The sequence below is a fragment of the Podarcis bocagei genome, assembly GCF_964188305.1.
Source record: "Podarcis bocagei genome assembly, chromosome: 8".
NCBI classification, from domain to species: domain Eukaryota; kingdom Metazoa; phylum Chordata; class Lepidosauria; order Squamata; family Lacertidae; genus Podarcis; species Podarcis bocagei.
In genome coordinates, this window is record NC_138133.1 from 1004556 (window position 1) to 1026325 (window position 21770).

The 21770-nt window shown below is 40.7% G+C and overlaps 1 protein-coding gene across 1 annotated transcript in view; it reads right to left on the reverse strand.

Moving 5' to 3' along the window:
- Nucleotides 1-5297: 5297 nt before the first annotated feature.
- Nucleotides 5298-21770, reverse strand: part of SUGT1 (SGT1 homolog, MIS12 kinetochore complex assembly cochaperone) — a 33676-nt gene continuing 17203 nt past the window's right edge. The window contains exons 9-13 of the mRNA XM_081206017.1: nucleotides 21427-21523; nucleotides 20566-20673; nucleotides 10398-10488; nucleotides 7716-7903; nucleotides 5298-7364 (exon numbers count right to left, since the gene is read on the reverse strand). Of these exons, the coding sequence (XP_081062143.1) occupies nucleotides 7263-7364; nucleotides 7716-7903; nucleotides 10398-10488; nucleotides 20566-20673; nucleotides 21427-21523 (586 nt within the window). The 3' untranslated portion in view covers nucleotides 5298-7262. The remainder of the gene's footprint in view (nucleotides 7365-7715; nucleotides 7904-10397; nucleotides 10489-20565; nucleotides 20674-21426; nucleotides 21524-21770) is intronic.

A 21770-nucleotide genomic window follows, 5' to 3' on the forward strand; every position in this document is an offset into this window, starting at 1 on the left:
GTTTTTGCCCAGTTCTCTCATCTGTCAAGGTCGTTTTGAAGTGTGATCCTGTCCTCTGGGGTGTTAGCCACCCCTCCCAATTTGGGTGTCATCTGCAAATTTGATCAGGATGCCCTTGAGTCCATCATCCAAGTCGTTGATAAAGATGTTGAATAAGACCGGGCCCAAGACAGAACCCTGTGGCACCCCACTAGTCACTCTTCTCCAGGATGAAGAGGAACCATTGATGAGCACCCTTTGGGTTCGGTCAGTCAGCCAGTTACAAATCCACTGAGTGGTAGCATAGTCAAGACCGCATTTTACCAGCTTCTTTACAAGAATATCATGGGGCACCTTGTCGAATGCCTTGCTGAAATCAAGGTAGGCTACATCCACTGCGTTCCCTTCATCTACCAGGCTTGTAATTCTGTCAAAAAACAAGATCAGGTTAGTCTGACATGACTTATTTTTCAGAAATCCATGCTGACTATTGGTGATCACAGCATTCCTTTCTAGGTGCTCACAGACTGTTTTGCTTAATGATCTACTCCAGAATCTTCCCTGGTATTGATGTCAGACTGACTGGGTGGTAATTATTTGGGTCCTCTCTTTCCCCCTTTTTGAAAATAGGGACAACATTTGCCCTCCTCCAGTCTGCCGGGACTTCGCCTGTTCTCCAGGAATTCTCAAAGATGACTGCCAGTGGTTCTGAGATCACATCTGCCAGTTCTTTTAATACTCTTGGATGCAGTTCATCTGGCCCTGGAGACTTGAATACATCTAAGCTAGCCAAGTATTCTTGTACTATCTCCTTAGTTATTCTGGGCTGTGTTTCCTCTGCTGAATCATTTGCTCCAAATTCTTCAGGTCGGTCTCCCATCCAAGTACTAACCAGGCCTGACCCTGCTTAGCTTCCGAGATCAGACGAGATCGGGCGTGTTCAGGGTAGTATGGCCGTCGGGACTTCTGGGTTAGCGCGATCGGCTAATGGCGGATTCCCTCTGAGCTCCGGAGTGAATCGGCTCCATGGAAGACGGGTCCTGCCGCGCGGCGACGCGGGGACCCTCAGAAACCACAGGCACGGAAGCCTGTGGACTTGGTGACTCGGTGGGCACCATTTGCGCCCTCCCCGACCCACGAAGAAGCCTTTTTAAAGGCTCCGGAGCGGGTGACGGAGAGTGGCGTGGTGCTGTGAGTAGACCACTTCTTCTATGGAGTGAAGCCGCGAGCCATGGCCGGAGAGCGCTGACTTCTTTCCTTGAACATTTGGACTGTAAAAGAAACAACCCGTGAGTAGTACGGAATTTGGACTTAAAAATTTCCTTCTCTTTGAATTCGGTACGATCGGGGGAAGCGCTAAAAGGAAGTCCGCCCCCCCTATCCTGCAGACAATTTAAAGCAAGAATCGGATAACTAAGGTCGAGAGACCATTTCTATCTTTGTGAGATAAAAGCTATTAATTTCACGATTTGGCATTAGAAGTTTAGTGCTGGAGGATAAGAACTGAATTTTAGGAGCTGACGTGCAACCCCCCGGGATCCGGGAGCGATCCGCGAGCGAGCCTGTTGAGGAGACATAAGGAGTTTGACAGCTGTCAAACGAGCTGTCAAAGCTAGAAAAATTTGTTTTTTATTCTCTCTGCTGGCTGGATTTGATACATTGGATCTTAAGTTGCTGGAAACAAAGAAGATATATTAATAAAGTAACCGGATTGTTGGAAAAAGATTGCTAAGTAACTAGAATCCCTCTAGAGGGGGTTCTGAGACATTACAATGGCTGCAGATGGAAAATTACAGGCAGAGCTGGAAAGAATGTTCCTTCTCGTGGGAAGGTTACAAGACCAGAGTACAGCTTTGACTACAGATGTAACGACCTTGAATTTTAAAGTAAGCAAACTTGTTGATTGCGTTAACGACTCAACTCAAGAGAATTCTGCAGCCGAATTAGAAGAGATATCTGCAGATTTAGAGGAGCGGGAAGGAGGAGCTGAAGTGTTGCAGGTGGAAAGGGACAATCAGAGGCCTACAAAAAAGAACTACAAGGAAAACAAGATTTGGGCAATGAGAATTTGGACTGAAATTAAGAATGAAGAATGGAGTGATCTCTTCATGGGGAGATTGGAAGAACTATGGATTACAAATTTGATTAAGATAAAAGTTGGAGCTTTTGGGACATTTGGACTTAAAAGAAGTAAGAAACATGATTTGGGCTCCGCTTTTGAAAATGGAGGACTGGTTGGAAGTAACATAGATCTTGCTGGGACAGAGCTCCTCCGAGACTTGATGACCAACATAAAGGATTACCAACAAAACCGGCAGAGAGGGACTGAGAGAGATTTGAGGGCCTCGGACGTGAAGAATCCAGGCTAAGAACTGATATTGTGGACATATTTTGGGGATTGAAACCGGGAAAGGGGGGGGGAGTTTTTGAATCCAAAGGGTGCATAACCTTATGTTGTTTTTGTCTTAGTATGTTTAGTAATTATTATAAAATGGGGAAATCTGTGGAAGGGAATTTGGGTCGACCTTAGAAAAAGACGTAAAAGATTAGTATTATGAATTAATTGAGGTATAAGTTAAATTTGGTTAATGAAGAATCTAGTTAAAAAAATAATAATAATAAGGTAAAGGTGGGAGATAAGAACTTGCTGAGTTAACTATTGGAATCAGGATGTATGAGGGGGAGGTGTGGGGAAGTCAGGGAAAGTGGTTAAGAAAGTAAGGATTTGAAATTATGCATGTTTGTGTTTGTGGTTCTGTGTTTGTGTTGTGTATTGTGTGTTTATATAAAATCTGAAAGAAGAAAAAAAAACAAATTCTTCAGGTCGGGCATTGTTTTCTTTATCGGAGAAGACTGAGGCAAAGAAGGCATTGAGGAGTTCAGTCCTGTGTCCCCTGTTTGCATTTCACCATCTTCTCCTCTGAGTGACCCCACTGTTTCTGTTCTTCCTTTTGCTACGAACATACCCATAAAAGCCTTTTTTGTTGCTTTTAACCTCTCTAGCAAGCCTGAGTTCATTCTGTGCTTTAGCTTTTCTGACTTTGTGTCTACACGTGCTGGCTTTTTGTTTGAATTCCTCTTTGGTGGTTTCCCCCCTTTTCCATTTTTTGTACACATCCTTTTTAAATCTTAACTCAGTTAAAAGTTCTTTAGATAGCCACCCTGGCTTCTTTAGGCACCTTCCATGTTTCCGTCTCATTGGTATTGCCTGACGTTGTGCTTTTACTATCTCCCTCTTAACAAACTCCCAGCCATCATGAACTCCCTTTCCTTTTAGTATTACTGTCCATGGGATCTCACCCAGCACTTCCCTAAGTTTTATGAAGTCGGCTTTCTTAAAGTCAAGAAATTGAGTCCTAGTATGCTTGGCTGCTCCTTTCCGCTGTATAGTAAACTTCAGAAGAGCATGATCACTATTGTATTGTGATTTGGCATAATTTGGCATTGCATTAATGTGGCCTCCATTGCATTGTTTTAATGAAAAATAAATTTATTTTTTAAAAATAAAGTTTTCAAGCAAAGCTTGCCTACTATAGGACACACCGGACCATAGGTGGGGGAGAACGGGGGAATTTTTTTTTTCTTGTTCTCCCCCTCTAAAACAAGATGCGTTTAAGGTGCATTCACCCAAAACCTCTGGAGCGCAGCGGGAGGCTTCAGGCCTACCTTAGAAGCCTGGAGAGCGAGAGGGGTTGGTGTGCACTGACCCCTCTTGCTCTCCAGGCTTCAGTGAAGGCAACCCAAAGCCTCTGGAGCGCAGGGGGAGTTCCCGCTGGGCTCTGGAGGCTTCAGGTTCTTTTCGACCTGCTCTTTGGAGCTGGCGGCTTTCCCCCACCGCCAGCCTCAAAGATCCCTGAAGCCTTTGGAGCGCAGCGCGAGGTCCCGCGAAAAATGCAGTAACTGGATGAGGGCAATACATGTGATTGCATTCACTGAGCTGGTCATTCCTGCCTGTGGCAGGCTGAGGGCACCCAGACCCTCTCCTCCTCCTCCATTGGCCCTGTGGGTTTTCATTGACTTCATCTCTGGGGGTGGGAGAAACACACAGGCTGCTGCATCCTGCAATCTGTCCTGCAGCTCTGGATGAGAGGGAAGAAGTGGCAGGAAGCACAACTGGGCCACCAGAGGATATTGCCGTTGGATTCCTCCCCGAGTTGGAAATACAGTCATACCTCGTGTTGCGTTAGGTTCATGTTGCGTCTTTTCACCTTGTGAACGCAGCAAACTCGGAAATGTATACAAGCGGGTTTTACCGCTTGTGTGTGCGCATAAATGTTCTGCACACTTTGCACATGCGCAGAAGCACTCTATCACACTGCGACCGTGCACAGAAGCAGGGTTCTACTTACAGACTTTTTGGGACCCTGGAACGGGTCAAGTCCATAACTAGAGGTACCACTGTAATCTGGTCAGCACTGGAGCTCCTGTGTTGTGGAGGATGCTGCCTCCGCGACACAAGGGTGGTCCCATCCCTTCTGGAACATCTTTAGGAGACAGCTTCCTAGCCCTGGAGGGCAAGACACCCCAAAGATCAAATGTCAATGTGCTTGTGCTTGTTTCTAAGTTAATGTTTAAAGTATAATTAAAGTATGAGCAGTTCTGCTGTCACAATTAGTCCACTGAACCACATTACCCTGTAATACGGTATAAAAGAATTTTATATGTTAAGAGAGACATCTGAGAAGGATGGGATGTTTTATAGTTTGACTAGTACAAGTTTTTACTTTGAGGCAAAACCATTATATATGCATTACATTTCCCTCAAAGGCCAAATGCAATTATTTTGCCTTAAGCTAAGTGAGTAAAGGCAAATATGTGAAAACACATTTAAATGAAGCTGAAAACTGTTAAGAGGCTTTGCATTGTTTTTATCTATAGGGATGCTTTTTTCCATACAAGAATGAACTTTAGCTGTTCATTACAGAAAACTTGCTAATATACATTGTTCACTTTGATATGTGGATACCTCCATATATGCAAAAACTATGTGCACGTCAGCAAATCTTTACTGAAATATTTTTTTAAAAAACTCAATAATACGCCTCCTTTCAATCACTACATTTCAATCCTACATGAACAATTCAAAGCAAAGTCTTAGAAAACATTGCAATGCTTTGTGCAAAACCTGAAGCTGAAAAACATTTAATAGAAGTAGAAAACTCATCTACTGGTAGTTCCATTTCAATGACCTCCCCCATATATGTCTATTCAACAGTTATTTATAGACAATCAAATGCTTAATGCCTCATTGGACTTATATATGTAATGAACTGACTAGATCTCAAAAAAGGATATAACTGAATTAGAACACCCATACATACATATGTACATAATTTTATTTGTAGGCCACCTTTCCATGCTCAAACCACGCTCAAGGCAGCTTACAACATGGAAAAACCCCAAAACATAACAAAAGTAGCTGGAAGCAGTAACTAAAACATAATACAAAATCAAACTGAACGATTTCCACATAAATCAAAAAATCTAAAATATTCAAAAAATCAACAGCAACAATCCCCCCCAAACCCCAACCACCTGTGTGTGTCCCTGCCCCTCAGACAGTTGCAGATGATTTGAAAGAGATTTTTCTGTTCACAATGCATGGACTCATTCTGCTTTCCCCAGTGGTAAACAGGTTCTGGAGATGTGTGTTCTGTTTCAAAACACTGCCAAACCTGTTTGACCAGAGGTAACAGAGGGACAAAACAAAACTGTACATAGTCCGAGGGCAGCAGTGGGGGGACAGGACTCTCAATTCACTTTCCCAGTCTAGGAAATTAACAGAACACCTTTGGGGCTGAAGTTTGATCTTGGGAAGGGGCCTAAGACACAATGTGCCATTCGTCCCCAAGGGCTTCAACACACTCACTGTGCATTTTTCTATCCTGCCCCCATCCTGGACCCTGTACAATCTACTTCTGAACATCCTCTTGCTTCAAAGGATTCCCATGAGGCAGACCGTTAAAGAAAGTGTTTAGTTTTGCTTTCATTGAACCTTGGCTTATTATTGAGCTATGGGATATAACAAACTCTGGTCAGTGTAACAAATCAGCTTCATAAAGTTTGGAGGGGCCCCAGGGGTCATCTAGTCCAACCCCCTGCAATGCAGGAATTTCAGCTAAAGCATCCAAGACAGATGGCCATCCAGCCTCTGCTTACAAACCTCCAAGGGAGTCCACCACCTCCCAAGGGAGTCCGTTCCCCTATCAAACATAACTCATAGTCTGAACTTGGCTTGTTGTGAAACTGACCCACTTTTATTATAAGAGATGAACCCTGGTTCACCCACAGTAATAAGTCAAGATGGAAGGAAGGGGAAACTCAATGTCGTTCCATGTGATTGCATGGGAGAAGGACAGCAGTGTGGGCTTGAGGGATACATATCATATACGGTGGTTATGATACGGTGGTTAGCCTCTTGTTACGTGCTTATTCTGTTTATTTCTATTATATTATAAAAATACACTATGTATAATGCCTATAGAGCAATGTCTGCTACTTTTATTGTAAATCGAATGAGGTACAGTGGTACCTCAGTTTACAAACTTAATCCATTCCGGAAGTCTGTTCTTAAACTGAACCCGTTCTTAAACCGAGGCACGCTTTCCCTGATGAGGCCTCCTGCCACCCTTCCACCATTTGGCTTCCATTCTTAGACCAAGGTAAAGTTCATAAACCAGGACACCAGTTCGTAAACCGGACTGTTCTTAAACTGATGTACCACTGTACTAAGATCCTAATTTTAGCACAGAGGAGGCCTATCCACAGGCAACGTAACTCAAAAAACGCAAATTTGCTTTCTGCAACTCTTTTAGTTTGAGAAATAATGAGCCTAAGATATTTTTGGAAAAGTTATATATTTACAGTTTTATTTGTATGCAGCAAACAATCTTAACACTGTAGGTGAAAAGTATATTTACCCCCAAAATCACCAAAGCGAATAAATTATTTAAAGAATTTTTGTGTATTAATAAGGCAATAATCCTAGGTGGCCCATTAAAAGTCTTGCTAACTCTCCAAATACATAACTGAGCAATCCAGCAGAAAATGTACGAATGATAGGTTTGTATTATCTCCCCCAAAAAAACCCTTCAAGGACAGGAGCAGTAAGAGACTTCAATTCCTCTAAGACCTGCAGAGAAAGGTATTCCTAGAGCATATCAAGGTAAGATGACAGGAATAATCTTCAAATGAACATTCAGTGCTTCAGCTTCAAGGATGCTGTGTCCACACACAATGGTAAATACACAAATATGGGCAGCACAAAGTGGCACATGAAAAAGTTAGAATTTTTTCCATTCCATGTCATCTGGAGGATTGACTTCTACTTTCCTTTTACCCACATCAGACCAGTTTGTGCTCAAAACTGTCCCACCAGACTCCATCTGAAACAGGAAAACACACATTTGTCGATTATTTTAAAAAAGGAATAATCCAAGAATCAAGTAGACTGAGTTCTGCAGGCGAGAAGGAGACACAGTGGCCCAGTCACTAAGCACTGAACTAAGAAGTTCAATGCACCCTTCCACCTGCAAAATAATTTCCTATTATCTCATGGTTCTCCAACTCTCAGAAACAGCCATATCTGCATCACAGGAGGTTGGACCATGCAATCCTTGGGAGGGTTCCTTCCAACTCTACAATTCTATGGCAGGCTTCCTTGTCAAAGGGTATTGATGTTACATTTGCAGTCCTAATAAATTAAACACAACTCAGAAAATCTCATGTTAACTTACAAAAGATTTGTTCATGGCACGTTTCACTTCATCTGTGCCATCAGAGTATATCTGCTGGAACAGTTTATTTAAAGCTGCATCCCCCTCCAACTTTTCATTCTTCTCTTCTTCTTTGATCTCAACTACTAATTTGTCCCAATTCCTTGTATAATGAGAAGATGAAGGATAAAGGTGTGTTGCATCTGAAACTTGAAAATGGAGAGAACAGATTGATCCCAACAATATATCACAGCTTATCACAGATGAACAGTGGTGGACTTTAGCATGTACAGACTGAAAAGAAGGCAACAGCTCCAAATAACTGAGTTTACTGAAGCATGTATTTCCCTCCGCATTCCTTACTCAAACAGGACCATAAAAGCCAGAGCAGGGGCAGGCAATCTTTTCTAATTCAAAGGCTATGGGTCCTTGTGAGTTCTCTTCTCAGGAACTACATGCCCATGATGAGCGGGGCTGAAACCACACACCTTTCTCCTACATACATATATCCATTGGGGTTCTCTTTCTCGCACCCCCCCCAATAATATATATCTGTTTGGCCTCTCTCCCACACCACAAACACAATCAATCCTCTAATCCACACCTTCCCAGACTTCCAACAATGGGCTACATAATGCAGAAGAGGGAACAAAAGAGGGCAGCTTTTTTTCCACAGCAGATTCATGCTGGGCTCTACCAAGCACTCAGTTCACTTACAAATGTCACTCTACACACAAAAGCCAGTGAAAAGTTCTGTTCTACTTTTTCATTCTCTACCGGTGCTCCTTCTCTCCCCACCCCATGAACAAAATAAAATAAAATAAAAAATTAAAAAATTCCTTCCAGTAGCACCTTAAAGACCAACTAAGTTAGTTCTTGGTATGAGCTTTCGTGTGCATGCACACTTCTTCAGATACACTGAAACAGAAGTCGCCAGATCCTTCTATATAGTGAGAAGGTGGGGAGGGGTATTACTCAGAAGGGTGGTGGGAATGGGAGATTGGCAGATAGCTGAGATGAGCCTGTTGACGACTCTTAACGACTGCAATAGGTCTTACAGGAAAAGGAAAGGGGTGAGAAGGTGAAAAAATGGAGGTTAAAACCATGGAGAGACCTGGTCTGAACAAAGACATTGGATTCTTATCTCATTATACACGACTAAGCCATTTTTCACCTTCTGTGGGAAGCAGGGAGACACTGAGTGCAAAAGTACTTTGCCTCTCAGTAACCCTCCAATGCCACCATTAAGAGCAGTGATTCTTCTGTTCATTAAGAGATTTATTAGGATTAATGCACAGATGCGTGCTGGCAATGATGGGACAAGATTAAGGACAGCCGAATCGAAAATAGCTACAAGGTCATGCAGATTTGAATTGGAAAGATGACTTAAATCGAGCTAAAAGACAGGATGTGTTGGGGAGGGAAGCCAATCACTTCATTATAAATCCTTTGTTACATAAATGACTCGGCAAACACCTTCCCCCCCAAGAATGCCTTTTTTTTGGGGTTCTTCACAGCAAGTAAAGAGGAAAGAAGATGGGAGTATAGATATTGAATATAATGACAAACGGGACTGTGTGAGGAAAATATTAAAGTTTGGAATAATTATTAAAAGGGCTTGGAGCCTCTGCGGAGTTAATTTTTTACTTGCCCCCTGATTGAGGGGAGGAGGGACTGGACTTTGAAGACTTCCTGGGGTTCTAGTGGGACACCAGATCATTCTTCTGCTTCGTTTGGACATGGAGGGGAGAACTTGGAGGGGAGAACTTGGAGGCTTGCCGGGGCTCTGGCAGGACATTAGGCAACTCCCTGCTTGTAATCGGAAGTATGGAATTTTACAGCTACAATCAGAAGAGTTGAGAACAAAAAAGAGAGATCCCTCCAGAATAACTCTGAGTCAACAGAGCCGTAAGTCACAAAGGAGATCAGGAATAACTAATATGGACATAATATTTGATAAATAAAGGAACAATTGATGAAAATTAAAACCTCACACAGGAAGAAGAAAGGAGAACTTGCGAATTTACAAATTACTATATGTGTTAATAGGAACTGACGTCAATTATTGTAGCTGTGGTATAAGGGATTTTATCAAGAGTGGATTGTATATGGTTTGAGCAATAGTCTGGAGGCAGAATTAAAGAGGATCAGTAGACCTTGAAGTACAGCATGTCGGAAGCCACACAAATTTTATAATTGGCTATGTAATTGATTTGTATTTGAATTGCTATTGCTATTTGGTATTGATAAAATATGGCATTTATTGGATTTTTGTAATTGAAAATTAATAAAATATTGAACAAAGACCAGCCAGTTCTCCCAGGAGGACCCGTTTTGCCTGTCCTGTCCATTTAAGGTTACATTGTTTGGATCTTAAATTGTATCTAGTTTTACTCTTTATGGCTGGAAACCACTTTGGGAACAATGGTGAAAGGAACACTAAAAATCTGACAACTAAAATAAAATAATAGAAAAAAAAGTTTGCATCCTGACCAAAGTAGACTGATTCTCTTCTCTCTGCTACATTACAACAAGTGATCTTTGAGTAGCAGGACTATAATTTGTTGTTTAATAATGGATAATGATGGCATCCAAGAACAGACCTATAATCCAATAAGTGATTGTCTCAAACAAAAGAGTGCAATAGTGTGTAGATAAGAGCAAAAGTACAACAGTTGTAGAACTGAACATGAACATACTAACCAGGCGCAAATTGTTTTAGTTTAGGAGAGCCTCCATGGCCTTCCAATTTCTCCCATCGTACAGCTTCTGGTTTCTTCATTTTTATTTCAATCTACAGAACACACAACAAAAACCCAAATTTTAATGCACTAAATGAGGCTCGTAGTTTTTTTCTGGTGTATTTTTTTTTAAAAAGGAAAATGTTAACTGCCATACCAGTTAAACGTACAATTAAGCTAATTTACAAACTAGCTCAATTTGCTTATCATAGTAAATGGTTTATTGTGGATGTGCTGATGAGAGCCACTTTGCCCCCCGGCATCCAAAAACCAACCACAAGCCCTAGCTGTGTGTTACAGCTGAACCAGGAACTGTGGCTTGTTTTGCTCTAAACAATTATCAGTAAGCCGAAAAACAAACATAGACTACAGATTGTGGTCTGCTTGGGCAAAATAAGCCACAAATCCTGGTATGTGTTTGTTCACTTGAAGCTGTGCTCTTTGAATTCAGCCTGTACCTTTCTATAGCTCTGCAGAACAATGAGCAACAAAAAGAAGAAGCAGCAGCTGTTGCCTGGGAAGAGCCATAATAGGACGATGGGTGAAAACAAGGTTTTGAAAAACAAACCCTAGGAAGTGTGATTGAGCATTACTTTTATACTTACGGCTGAATCACTTTCTCGGTCTGTTAAGCACAGTGGCAACTTGGTGACATTTGGACTTGGTGGGGCTGTAGTTTTTTACCTTGCAGTTCTCTTCACAACAGGACATGTACAGAACACATTTAGAAAAATGTATCATATGCCACATGTGCCAGTGCCACTGTCTCCTTGCTATAAATAAATCATTTTCTTCACATTTATGGACAGGGAAAGAGCTTCTAAGTATCCTTTTCAGAAGACTGGCTTACTTACCTCTTACTTAGAAATTAAACTCTATCAACCAAATACTGGTGAGGGCTCACCATACAGCCCATCTAGTGGCAATGAAGGCAGGAAAGGCGGCCTACTTGGCTGCCTCCATTGCAGCCTCAGTAGGTCGTCCAGCAGAGCTCTTCCAGAGAGTGCTCAGGACCTCCTGCAGTCTGGCACAAAGGAAGTGCTGAAACCAGCGGTAGCTATGAGTTGTTTGCAAAGCATTTTAAGGATAGAATTGCTTGCATACACCAGGATCTTGACTTGGCTGTTATAGCAGATGAATCTCAAGGGGGGTCCAGAGCACAGTCTAGTCCCATTATATTGGATGAATTTCAGTTAATAAGGCTTGAGGATGTAAACAAGCTGCTTGGATCAGTCAAGGCGACTACTTGTGCTCTGGACCCTTGTCCCTCAATCTCAACTCTCTCCTCTGTGCTCAAGTCAATCACTCACTACCAGCACCTGTCTTTATGAATCCCATGGGAAGCCAGAGCAAGGAGACACTAACAACTCTCTTAATCTCTAGCACATGTTTGTTGGCCCAACCCAACCCACCTGTGCAAGGCAGGCAACAAAAGCTGCTGCAACTCACACACAAGCCACCGGCAATTTCTCCTCCTAAACAAATGCAAAATTATTTAATTAATTTATAAAAAAACATTCTAGAAAGGGACTCACACTGTGGCCCCTAATGCACCCTCTTTCTGGGAAGGTCACAAAATAAATAATAAGCAAAAGAAAAAAGGACAAAGCTGCTTAGAACATGCTACAGGCTCTAAGTTAGTGTGGCTTGCAAGGAAGCACTCTGAACATGCTCAGAACAGTTGTAGGATTCTGAAAGGTCTACAATACCAGCAGACCTACAAACAGGATGGAGGGAGAATCTGCAACACTAAGGTAAAGAAGTCTGCCGTTCTAGTGAAATATAATTTATCACGTGGTTTTTCTGTCTGGTAATAGATGGGAGGGACCTCCTGGCAACAACAATACTTTTGAATTAGGATTGGTTGAGTGGTGCAGGCAGCTGGTTGGCAGGAAAATCTCCAGGAGTCTCTCTAAGCTGAAGGAAAGAAATGAGTATGTGGAGGACATGAAAGAATGTGACTTTGAGATTTTTGGGTAAACTTTATAAAAATGTGCTTGAAATTTTACTTGTAGAAATTATGGACTAATCTCCACTGATTAAACATATTTTGACTGACTAAAAAAAGGCACACTTGACAAATCAAGCAACACAAATAATGATTATGCACATGTAAAAACAAAACAAAACCCTGCGTATCATTTAAAACAAATGGGACAGACTATGATTCAGCAGAGAGGCATGGACTTTTAAACATACTATACATTCTAAAGTTATACAGAATATTGGTTTCATCCCTCTGTTTTGGGATAATTTTATATTATGCACTTTCATAATCAGCCAAAGAAGAGATATCATCATGATCTCTACCCACACCTGTTACAAGCGTATTTTAAGTTTCACACTAAATATCACAGCACTCATTTTACAATTACAAACATATAATTTACTTCCAAGATCAGTGTTAGCAGTCTGCCATATGACTTGAAGTCCAGCTTGTTCACTTTTATGCATAAACTTACTCATTTTGGCAGAGTAATTTTGGCAGAGTAATCTCAGCTCTATTCAAACCCAGGATAACCCAGGGATCCCTGTAGCCCTAAGAACAACGGCACCTTTGTAAATGCTCACCCTAGAGTCATCTTATAGCAAGCTGTTTGAATATCCTGTCATGAATCAAAACTCCTACTTTAAACACTGAACTAAACAGAAATAATTTAAAATAGGCTTCTACTTTTACAAAAATGCTATTTCTTAGGGGAAAATAAGTATATGTATGTACATTAATAACAACAACAATTGTATACCACCCTATACCCACAGACCTCAGGGTGTCTCACAACACAAAATCACAATACAATACAAAAATATTACTATACAAATAGATTTTATCTAGTTCTCCTCGTTACATATTTATTTTACAGTTTCTGTTTGACCCTAACGCTAAACCAGGGGATTCCAAACGATCAAGTACACACCTGTTCTAGCTTCCAAGTAAGACTAAGGCTAGTGTTTTCCACAGTTTTAGTCCCAACGGGGGTGGGGTGGGGGTGGAAGTCATCTAAGAGAAAAATTAAGGCAGTGAGGTTATGTGTGTCTGCATCTCACTACTATGGTGTGCTGCTACCAGCTCAATTCCAACAAACTATTATTAAGGAAACCTTACTTGGCTGCAGTGTGATATCTGATTTATTTATTTAATATTTATAGTCACTCTTATCAAACTTTGGATTCAGTGAATCCACACATAATCCCTTTTGTTGCTACTGGTGGAGTGGTGAGAACAGCAGGGCTGTCGACGGCTACAACAGGAAAACACAATTTTAAGGACAGATCTACCGTAAGCTGAAACGCGGATCAGCAATACCTCACAGTCCAGGGGACACCCCAACCCCCCTATCACAGGATTTCACCCTCAAAAGTTGCCCTTACTGTTAAACAGATGTAAAATTTTACTTGAAAATTATCTATATTTCATACTTTTCAATATTTTAAGGTTCGTCAACTAAATAGTGCTAACTTACCTTACATTGTTTAATATACTAATTTAAGCAGACCAAAGAGAGTAATTTTTATATCTTTATGACACCACAGAGAGAGAGAGAAATCCATCCATTGTAGGGAAAGCGCACCCCGGGATAAAACTGCCCCTTGCGGAACCAAAAGGCATTAACTGCTGCCAAAGGAATTATCCCGCAGCACCACCTTCTGGAGCTGACAGTCTAAGGAGCAAAACCACCACAAAGAAGGGCCTCCCAACATCCCACTCAAGACAACCTCTCCAGATACCATGGTCAACAATACTAAAAGCTGCTGAGAAATCTAAAAAAGGTTACGCAACTGTTTAGGGTGCAAGCCTAATCCCACTTACCTGGGAGTAAGCCCCACTGAATTCAAAAGGATTTACTTCTGAGTAGCCATGGTTAGGACTGCTCTTTATGTCTTAAGTCAAAGCTCCTGAAATAGCAGTTTGAACTTTTCTAAACTTCCAGTGCTTATTTAAGGCTGCATTCATTCCTTTTTAAATGTGTTTGCAACACTTTTAGGAGTAAAAGAGGTATTGAATTCCTATTCCTAGATTAGAATACTCTTGAAATATGCATTAGAGTATAAACTATGAACAATAATAATGGTGGAAAGTTAATGGTTTAAAATGAAGTACTAAGCCAAGCCAAGGTATTTATTCATTGCTTCCCCGCCCCCCAAGCCACTATTAAAAACTGAACCCAATGAGCCTGAAACAATATTTTAGCACCCTCTAGTGAAAGTGACAATTTCACATAACTACTGAGGTTCCAGAAGAAACCAATAACTGTGAGTTTTAAAGATCTGTCAGCAAATTTCCAGAACTTCAAAACCAAATTCAGTTAATTGACAAACATGATCTAACACAGCTGCATTTGGCAAATTTAGCTATGCTATATTAGTGTATGAATGTATGCAAAATAGAAGAAGAAGAAGAGTTTGGATTTGATATCCCGCTTTATCACTACCCGAAGGAGTCTCAAAGCAGTTAACATTCTCCTTTCCCCAGATTACGAATCTACCGCTCTTAACCACTACACCACACTGGCTCTCTACACCACAAATATGCTATTTGTGAGACATCTTGGTGCAAATTGAATTAGTTGCATTCATTGGTAATGCACCATGCATTTAAAGTACATCTTGTATATTTTTTCCATGACCTGTGCTATGCCAAGTCTTCACATTTCTACCCCAAACAACAATCACAGTAAGCAGACCAGGGTGTTTGCCAAACCCTTTATCAAAGCACAGCAGAGCTCCTACTGCATTGTAAATGAATCCTATTCTTCTCTTCCCCCTCCCACATGCACATGAGCGCATGGTAATCCCACATCTTATGCATAAATGAAAACTGTGTACTGTATACTGAAACCCTTGGAGCCACCCAACATCTAGCGGGTGACAGCATCCCCATCACTCCCAGAGCCAAGCAGGCCTTGCCCATCAAACAAACAGAGCACTTAAAAGCTCCTTTTGCACCAAGTAACACAAGCAGACCCGGCTCAAAAACAGTTTAAAGCTCTCTGCCTTATGGGGGGCAAGTGGGGGGGGGGAATGATGCAGTACCATGAAGACCAGAAAACTGAAGCTCAACTCCAACAAGACACAGGTTGCACAAGTAACATCATTCCTAGTGTATGAGAGCTGGTGTTCAACCAGTTCTGGATAGAGTTGCATTCCCCGTTTGCAGTTTGTGAGAGTTCCTTAATCCAGCTCTGTCACCGGCAGCACAATTGTTTCAGTGGCACAGAAATCCGATGGGGAGCAATTCAACTGATGGGTCAACTGCACAGCTGAGTTTCCTGTCAATAGTATCCTGCAGGAAAGCTGATGGGATGGAGCCCTGAATAGGGTTGTTCCTGCTACAACCTAGGGGTTGTCGGTCTTACTTCTCACTTTTGCCTTATTACACAGCCATAGAACTCAAGCTAGTATTGTCATGCATCATATTAAGTCAGATATTATTTCACAAAATAAGTCTGAAAAGTTTGTGAATGTATTCATGTTTATTTTTAATATCGCTATATGTAACATAATAATTCAAAATAGCATGGATGGTGTATTTTATATGAATGTAAGGTCTATGCAAGATTACCAAAGAAAAATGGTTATTCAGGGCTATCCTAAATAGACAGGACTTAAAATAACAGATTTTAAAATAATGTCACATTTTAGGATAGTTGTGCCCATTTGCTTAGAGGCACTCTTGTTAGTCCAAAGGCAAGGAAAGGCTTTATAATCTGAGTGCAGTGAACGTGCCAGTTAGTTGTTGTTTAGTCGTTTAGTTGTGTCCGACTCTTTGTGACCCCTGGACCAGAGCACGGCAGGCACTCCTGTCTTCCACTGCCTCCCGCAGTCTGGTCAAACTCATGCTGGTAGCTTCGAAGACACTATCCAACCATTTCGTCCTCTGTCGTCCTTCTCCTTGTGCCCTCCATCTTTCCCAACATCAGGGTCTTTTCCTAGGAGTCTTCTCTTCTCATGAGGTGGCCAAAGTCTTGAGCCTCAGCTTCAGGATCTGTCCTCCCAGTGAGCACTCAGGGCTGATTTCCTTAAGAATGGATACGTTTGATCTTCTTGCAGTCCATGGGACTCTCAAGAGTCTCCTCCAGCACCATAATTCAAAAGCATCCATTCTTCGGCGATCAGCCTTCTTTATGGTCCAGCTCTCACTTCCATACATCACTACTGGGAAAACCATAGCTTTTACTATACGGACCTTTGTTGGCAAGGTGATGTCTCTGCTTTTTAAGATGCTATCTAGGTTTGTCATTGCTTTTCTCCCAAGAAGCAGGGGTCTTTTAATTTCGTGACTGCTGTCACCATCTGCAGTAATCATGGAATAAAATAAGAAATAAAAGAAATAAAATCTCTCACTGCCTCCATTTCTTACCCTTCTATTTGCCAGGAGGTGATGGAACCAGTGGCCATGATCTTCGTTTTTTTGATGTTGAGCTTCAGACCATATTTTGCGCTCTCCTCTTTCACCCTCATTAAAGGGTTCTTTAATTCCTCCTCACTTTCTGCCATCAAGGTTGTGTCATCTGCATATCTGAGGTTGTTGATATTTCTTCCGGCAATCTTAATTCCGGTTTGGGATTCATCCAGCCCAGCCTTTCGCATGATGAATTCTGCATATAAGTTAAATAGGCGGGAGACAATATACAGCCTTGTCGTACTTCTTTCCCAATTTTGAACCAATCAGTTGTCCCATATCCAGTTCTAACGATAGCTTCTTGTCCCACACAGAGATTTCTCAGGAGACAGATGAGGTGATCAGGCACTCCCATTTCTCTAAGAACTTGCCATAGTTTGCTGTGGTCGACACAGTCAAAGGCTTTTGCATAGTCAATGAAGCAGAAGTAGATGTCTTTCTGGAACTCTCTAGCTTTCTCCATAATCCAGCGCATGTTTGCAATTTGGTCTCTGGTTCCTCTGCCTCTTCTAAATCCAGCTTGTACTTCTGGGAGTTCTCAGTCCACATACTGCTTAAGCCTGCCTTGTAGAATTTTAAGCATAACCTGCCAGTTTAAGGCTGTGTAATTCAATGAATATTTGCAAGGAAGATTGTGCTTAATAAGAAAAATGTAAGAACTTTGGACTGAAGGAGCAGCATGAAGTTTTGGCCAGCACCCTTTGAGCTACTAGGCTGGATTTCTAATTAGACAGAGCAACTATCTTTAGTAGCTATTTCCCTGCAGAACATATGTGAATAGGTTGTATGATTGAGAGCTCTTGAGTAAGTGAAATAAATCATTCTTTGAAAACTGGTACCAATGGCTTAACCTCTGTGCCTTCCTCCAATCCTAGGTTGCGTTCATAACTTTATCCATGATCCACAAGGCAGCCACCAATTTCTACCTGCAAGATCTGAATAATGAAACATCATTTCTTTTTCTTGTTTTTAAGTAGTCAACTAATCTTAAAGAAATCTGTCATAAAACAGTATTCAGCAACTCATTGTGTTGGGGACTCTGAATCTCACTGTTCAGCCCTAAAAAAAGATTAATGCTAACCTCTATATCGTTTGACATGACTGATTAGTTCAGCTATCAGCAGGGGAGAATGCATTCTACAATAACTGCATATTTAGTACAGAAATTGACCCACCATTCTGAATTTCCAAGTTTTAGCTGAAAACAAACTGATTTTATTAAAGCTGCACCATCCTATGCATATTTACTCAAAAGTAAGCTATTTCTCCTGAGAAATCTCTATGTGGGACAAGAAGCTATCGTTAGAACTGGACATGGAACAACTGATTGGTTCAAAATTGGGAAAGGTGCAAGAGAAGGCTGTATATTGTCTCCCTGCTTATTTAACTTATATGAAGAATTCATCATGCGAAAGGCTGGGCTGGATGAATCCCAAGCCGGAATTAAGATTGCCGGAAGAAATATCAACAACCTCAGATATGCAGATGACACAACCTTGATGGCAGAAAGTGAGGAGGAATTAAAGAACCTTTTAATGAGGGTGAAAGAGGAGAGCACAAAATATGGTCTGAAGCTCAACATCAAAAAAACGAAGATCATGGCCACTGGTTCCATCACCTCCTGGCAAATAGAAGGGTAAGAAATGGAGGCAGTGAGAGATTTTATTTCTTTTATTTCTTATTTTATTCCATGATCACTGCAGATGGTGACAGCAGTCACGAAATTAAAAGACCCCTGCTTCTTGGGAGAAAAGCAATGACAAACCTAGATAGCATCTTAAAAAGCAGAGACATCACCTTGCCAACAAAGATCCGTATAGTAAAAGCTATGGTTTTCCCAGTAGTGATGTATGGAAGTGAGAGCTGGACCATAAAGAAGGCTGATCGCCGAAGAATGGATGCTTTTGAATTATGGTGCTGGAGGAGACTCTTGAGAGTCCCATGGACTGCAAGAAGATCAAACGTATCCATTCTTAAGGAAATCAGCCCTGAGTGCTCACTGGGAGGACAGATCCTGAAGCTGAGGCTCAAGACTTTGGCCACCTCATGAGAAGAGAAGACTCCTAGGAAAAGACCCTGATGTTGGGAAAGATGGAGGGCACAAGGAGAAGGACGACAGAGGACGAAATGGTTGGATAGTGTCTTCGAAGCTACCAGCATGAGTTTGACCAGACTGCGGGAGGCAGTGGAAGACAGGAGTGCCTGGCGTGCTCTGGTCCAGGGGTCACGAAGAGTCGGACACAACTAAATGACGACAACAAAACTATGTTGTGTTCGGTGGGGTTACTGCTAGGTAAACATACTTAGGACTGCAGCCTAAGTCATTTGCAGAAGCATGCACACAAACTACTTTTCTTAACCACCTAAGATTTTTCTTGGGGGGAGGGGGTAAAAACGCATGTTACAAATATGAGTAAGTGACAAGCAGGGAGGATAAAAATAAATGATTTATTAAAAACATCGATTGTTTAAAATTTTAAATTGGATTTTTTTTAAAAAAATGCTTTTGGAGGAAAAATCTTTCTAAATATTGTTTTCTGTTTAAATTACATAATAGTCCAAAGGCTATTCATCAGGAAATAAGGGTTTGTTTTTAATTATGTAGCATGAGGCTTTATATGCAATGTTTAAATTTTTTGGTAAATGAATTGCATTAATCTATTCATAATGTCATACTCTTCCAGAGGTTTCGGTAAGATTATTTGGGGCAGTTTTTCTAACAAGAAGATATTATCACAGAGGCTTGTTTTTACAGTTCTCAAAAGTGTGAATTTGTGTCTACACAGGAAAAATGTTATAAAATAAACATACAGCGTTGAGGAAGAAACCTTAATCCATTGTTCCTTTGCAAATTTATACACACAGAATCAACCCCTTACCTCTTCAATGAATAGATGGTTTGGAGTGGAATAGATTTGCACAAGTAGCTAAGTGTGAAGCAGTAAAGATGAAAGTGCAACCTTGTGAGCAGAATACTCCACAAGTCTTGGAATCTTTGTGTAATAATTGTGGAAGTCAGTTGCATATCTGTGCAATTCAGACTTGAGGCAAGTGCTGAAGGCACTTCCGGGCTGGCAACCTCTTCCCAATCCCACTGGGTTCCAACAACTGCACTAACACTTAACTGTACAGAATAGGCACCTGAACGTAGAAGCAAATCCCAAAGGGGGTGGTGGGGGTGGTGGAAATAGTATCTTGGCGAGACCTTGAAGTGCTTGCCAGTCAACTAATAAAGAGTTCACACTAGTTCCCAGGGCTCGCCTGACATCATCCAAACAAGAGTCTCTAACCACATCAGTTAACAAACATGGATACATATGCTATAACGTTATTGTTTTAGTTAAATAAATTGTTTAAACTGTTATTAAGGAAATGATTATTTATTTTTCTCCTTCCAATAAAGTACAGCAGAAAAGTTGTCCAAATATAAACAGTTAACTTATTAAACCTCACAATAATTTCATAATTATCGGTCTATGTATTTCTAATAGTATAACTGAATTAGCTATTTTTTATATAACTGTAAAAACTACTCTAAAAAGTTATTATTCCAAAAATGAAACCTTCATCTGGTTGTAAATATTAAGATTATACCAGCAAGAATGAGTCTTTCTGTTAAAAATATGATTTAAATCAAGTATTACTGACTAGTGATTTAAATCGTCATTTATCAAATCCACCCTGGCGACAAGTATCTAACAAAATAATTTGTTCTTTAAAAGATTACCTTGGTTGAAAGAACTTTGAATGTACTTTGTTCTGGAACTATGGAATGAAGAAAATGAAGCTTTAAGTTGTAGTCTTCCTCTGACGAAAGTCTCACGAATACATCTAGCTGTTAATAATATGAAACATAATCAGTAGTAAACACAAGGAAAAGGCCTCCTAGTGTTTCTGTCATTTCCCAGGAAATGAAGGCAAAGACCTTTCATTGGGAACATCTAATCTGTGTCGAGTATAAGAGAGGAATTTCAAACAGCAATTTATATTGAATTATTCAACAGATAATTCAAAGTGTGCTAGAACATAAACAGAAGATTAATGTTCTTAGTCATCAAGTAGGTACTCAGAAAGCCTGTTATGTCAGTTTGATGTGCATTCTTTAGGTAAAGAATTGCATTAACTGTAGAAAGTTACCAAAAGCCATAAATAATTAAATGGACAAAAGACACACAGCTGCTTCTTTTGCTTTATACTTCACACATTTCCATGCCCAGCAAGATGTGAGAATATAAAGCAGCAACTCACTGAATTTTTGATTCTATTGTCTAAAATATGTAAATGATAAAACAAGAATACTTGCAATATAATTAACCAAACCCGGGGTCCCAATAATTAAAGTTAGGATTTAGTGAACAGCACGACAGAACAATACAGAGAAGATAAATATTAGATAATACCTGCACCAACATTTCCCAAAGCCTCACTTTTCCCCATCCAAGCATAAAGCTGCTGATTTTATCTTGGGCTGCAATAAGCACACACTCTCTTGGAAGTTACACTGAACTCAAAGAAATGACTTTGAAAAGAACTACATTTATAACCTAAGGGTGCCTTGATTTCAGTTTGAATTTTATGCATATCTTACCTCTTTTTCTGAAAACTGTATGTTTACATCATCCTTCTTTGCGTTTTTGATCATAATAGTTACAATTACATGAGATTCTGTTTGGTACCAGTCATGCCTTTAAAAAAACACCAGCATTTTAGTTTATGTGAATATCCCACTGTTGTATCCTGATTGCTTCCCAAGACTTTCCCAACTCCTTCCCTCTGAACAAGGGCCCATGTGAACTATGTCAAACATTTAGCTAAAGGTAGGTAGCCGTGTTGGTCTGCCCTAGTCGGAGGAAAAAAATTCCTTTCAGTAGCACCTTAGAGACCAAGTTTGTTTTTGGTATGAGCTTTCATGTGAATGCACACTTCTTCAGA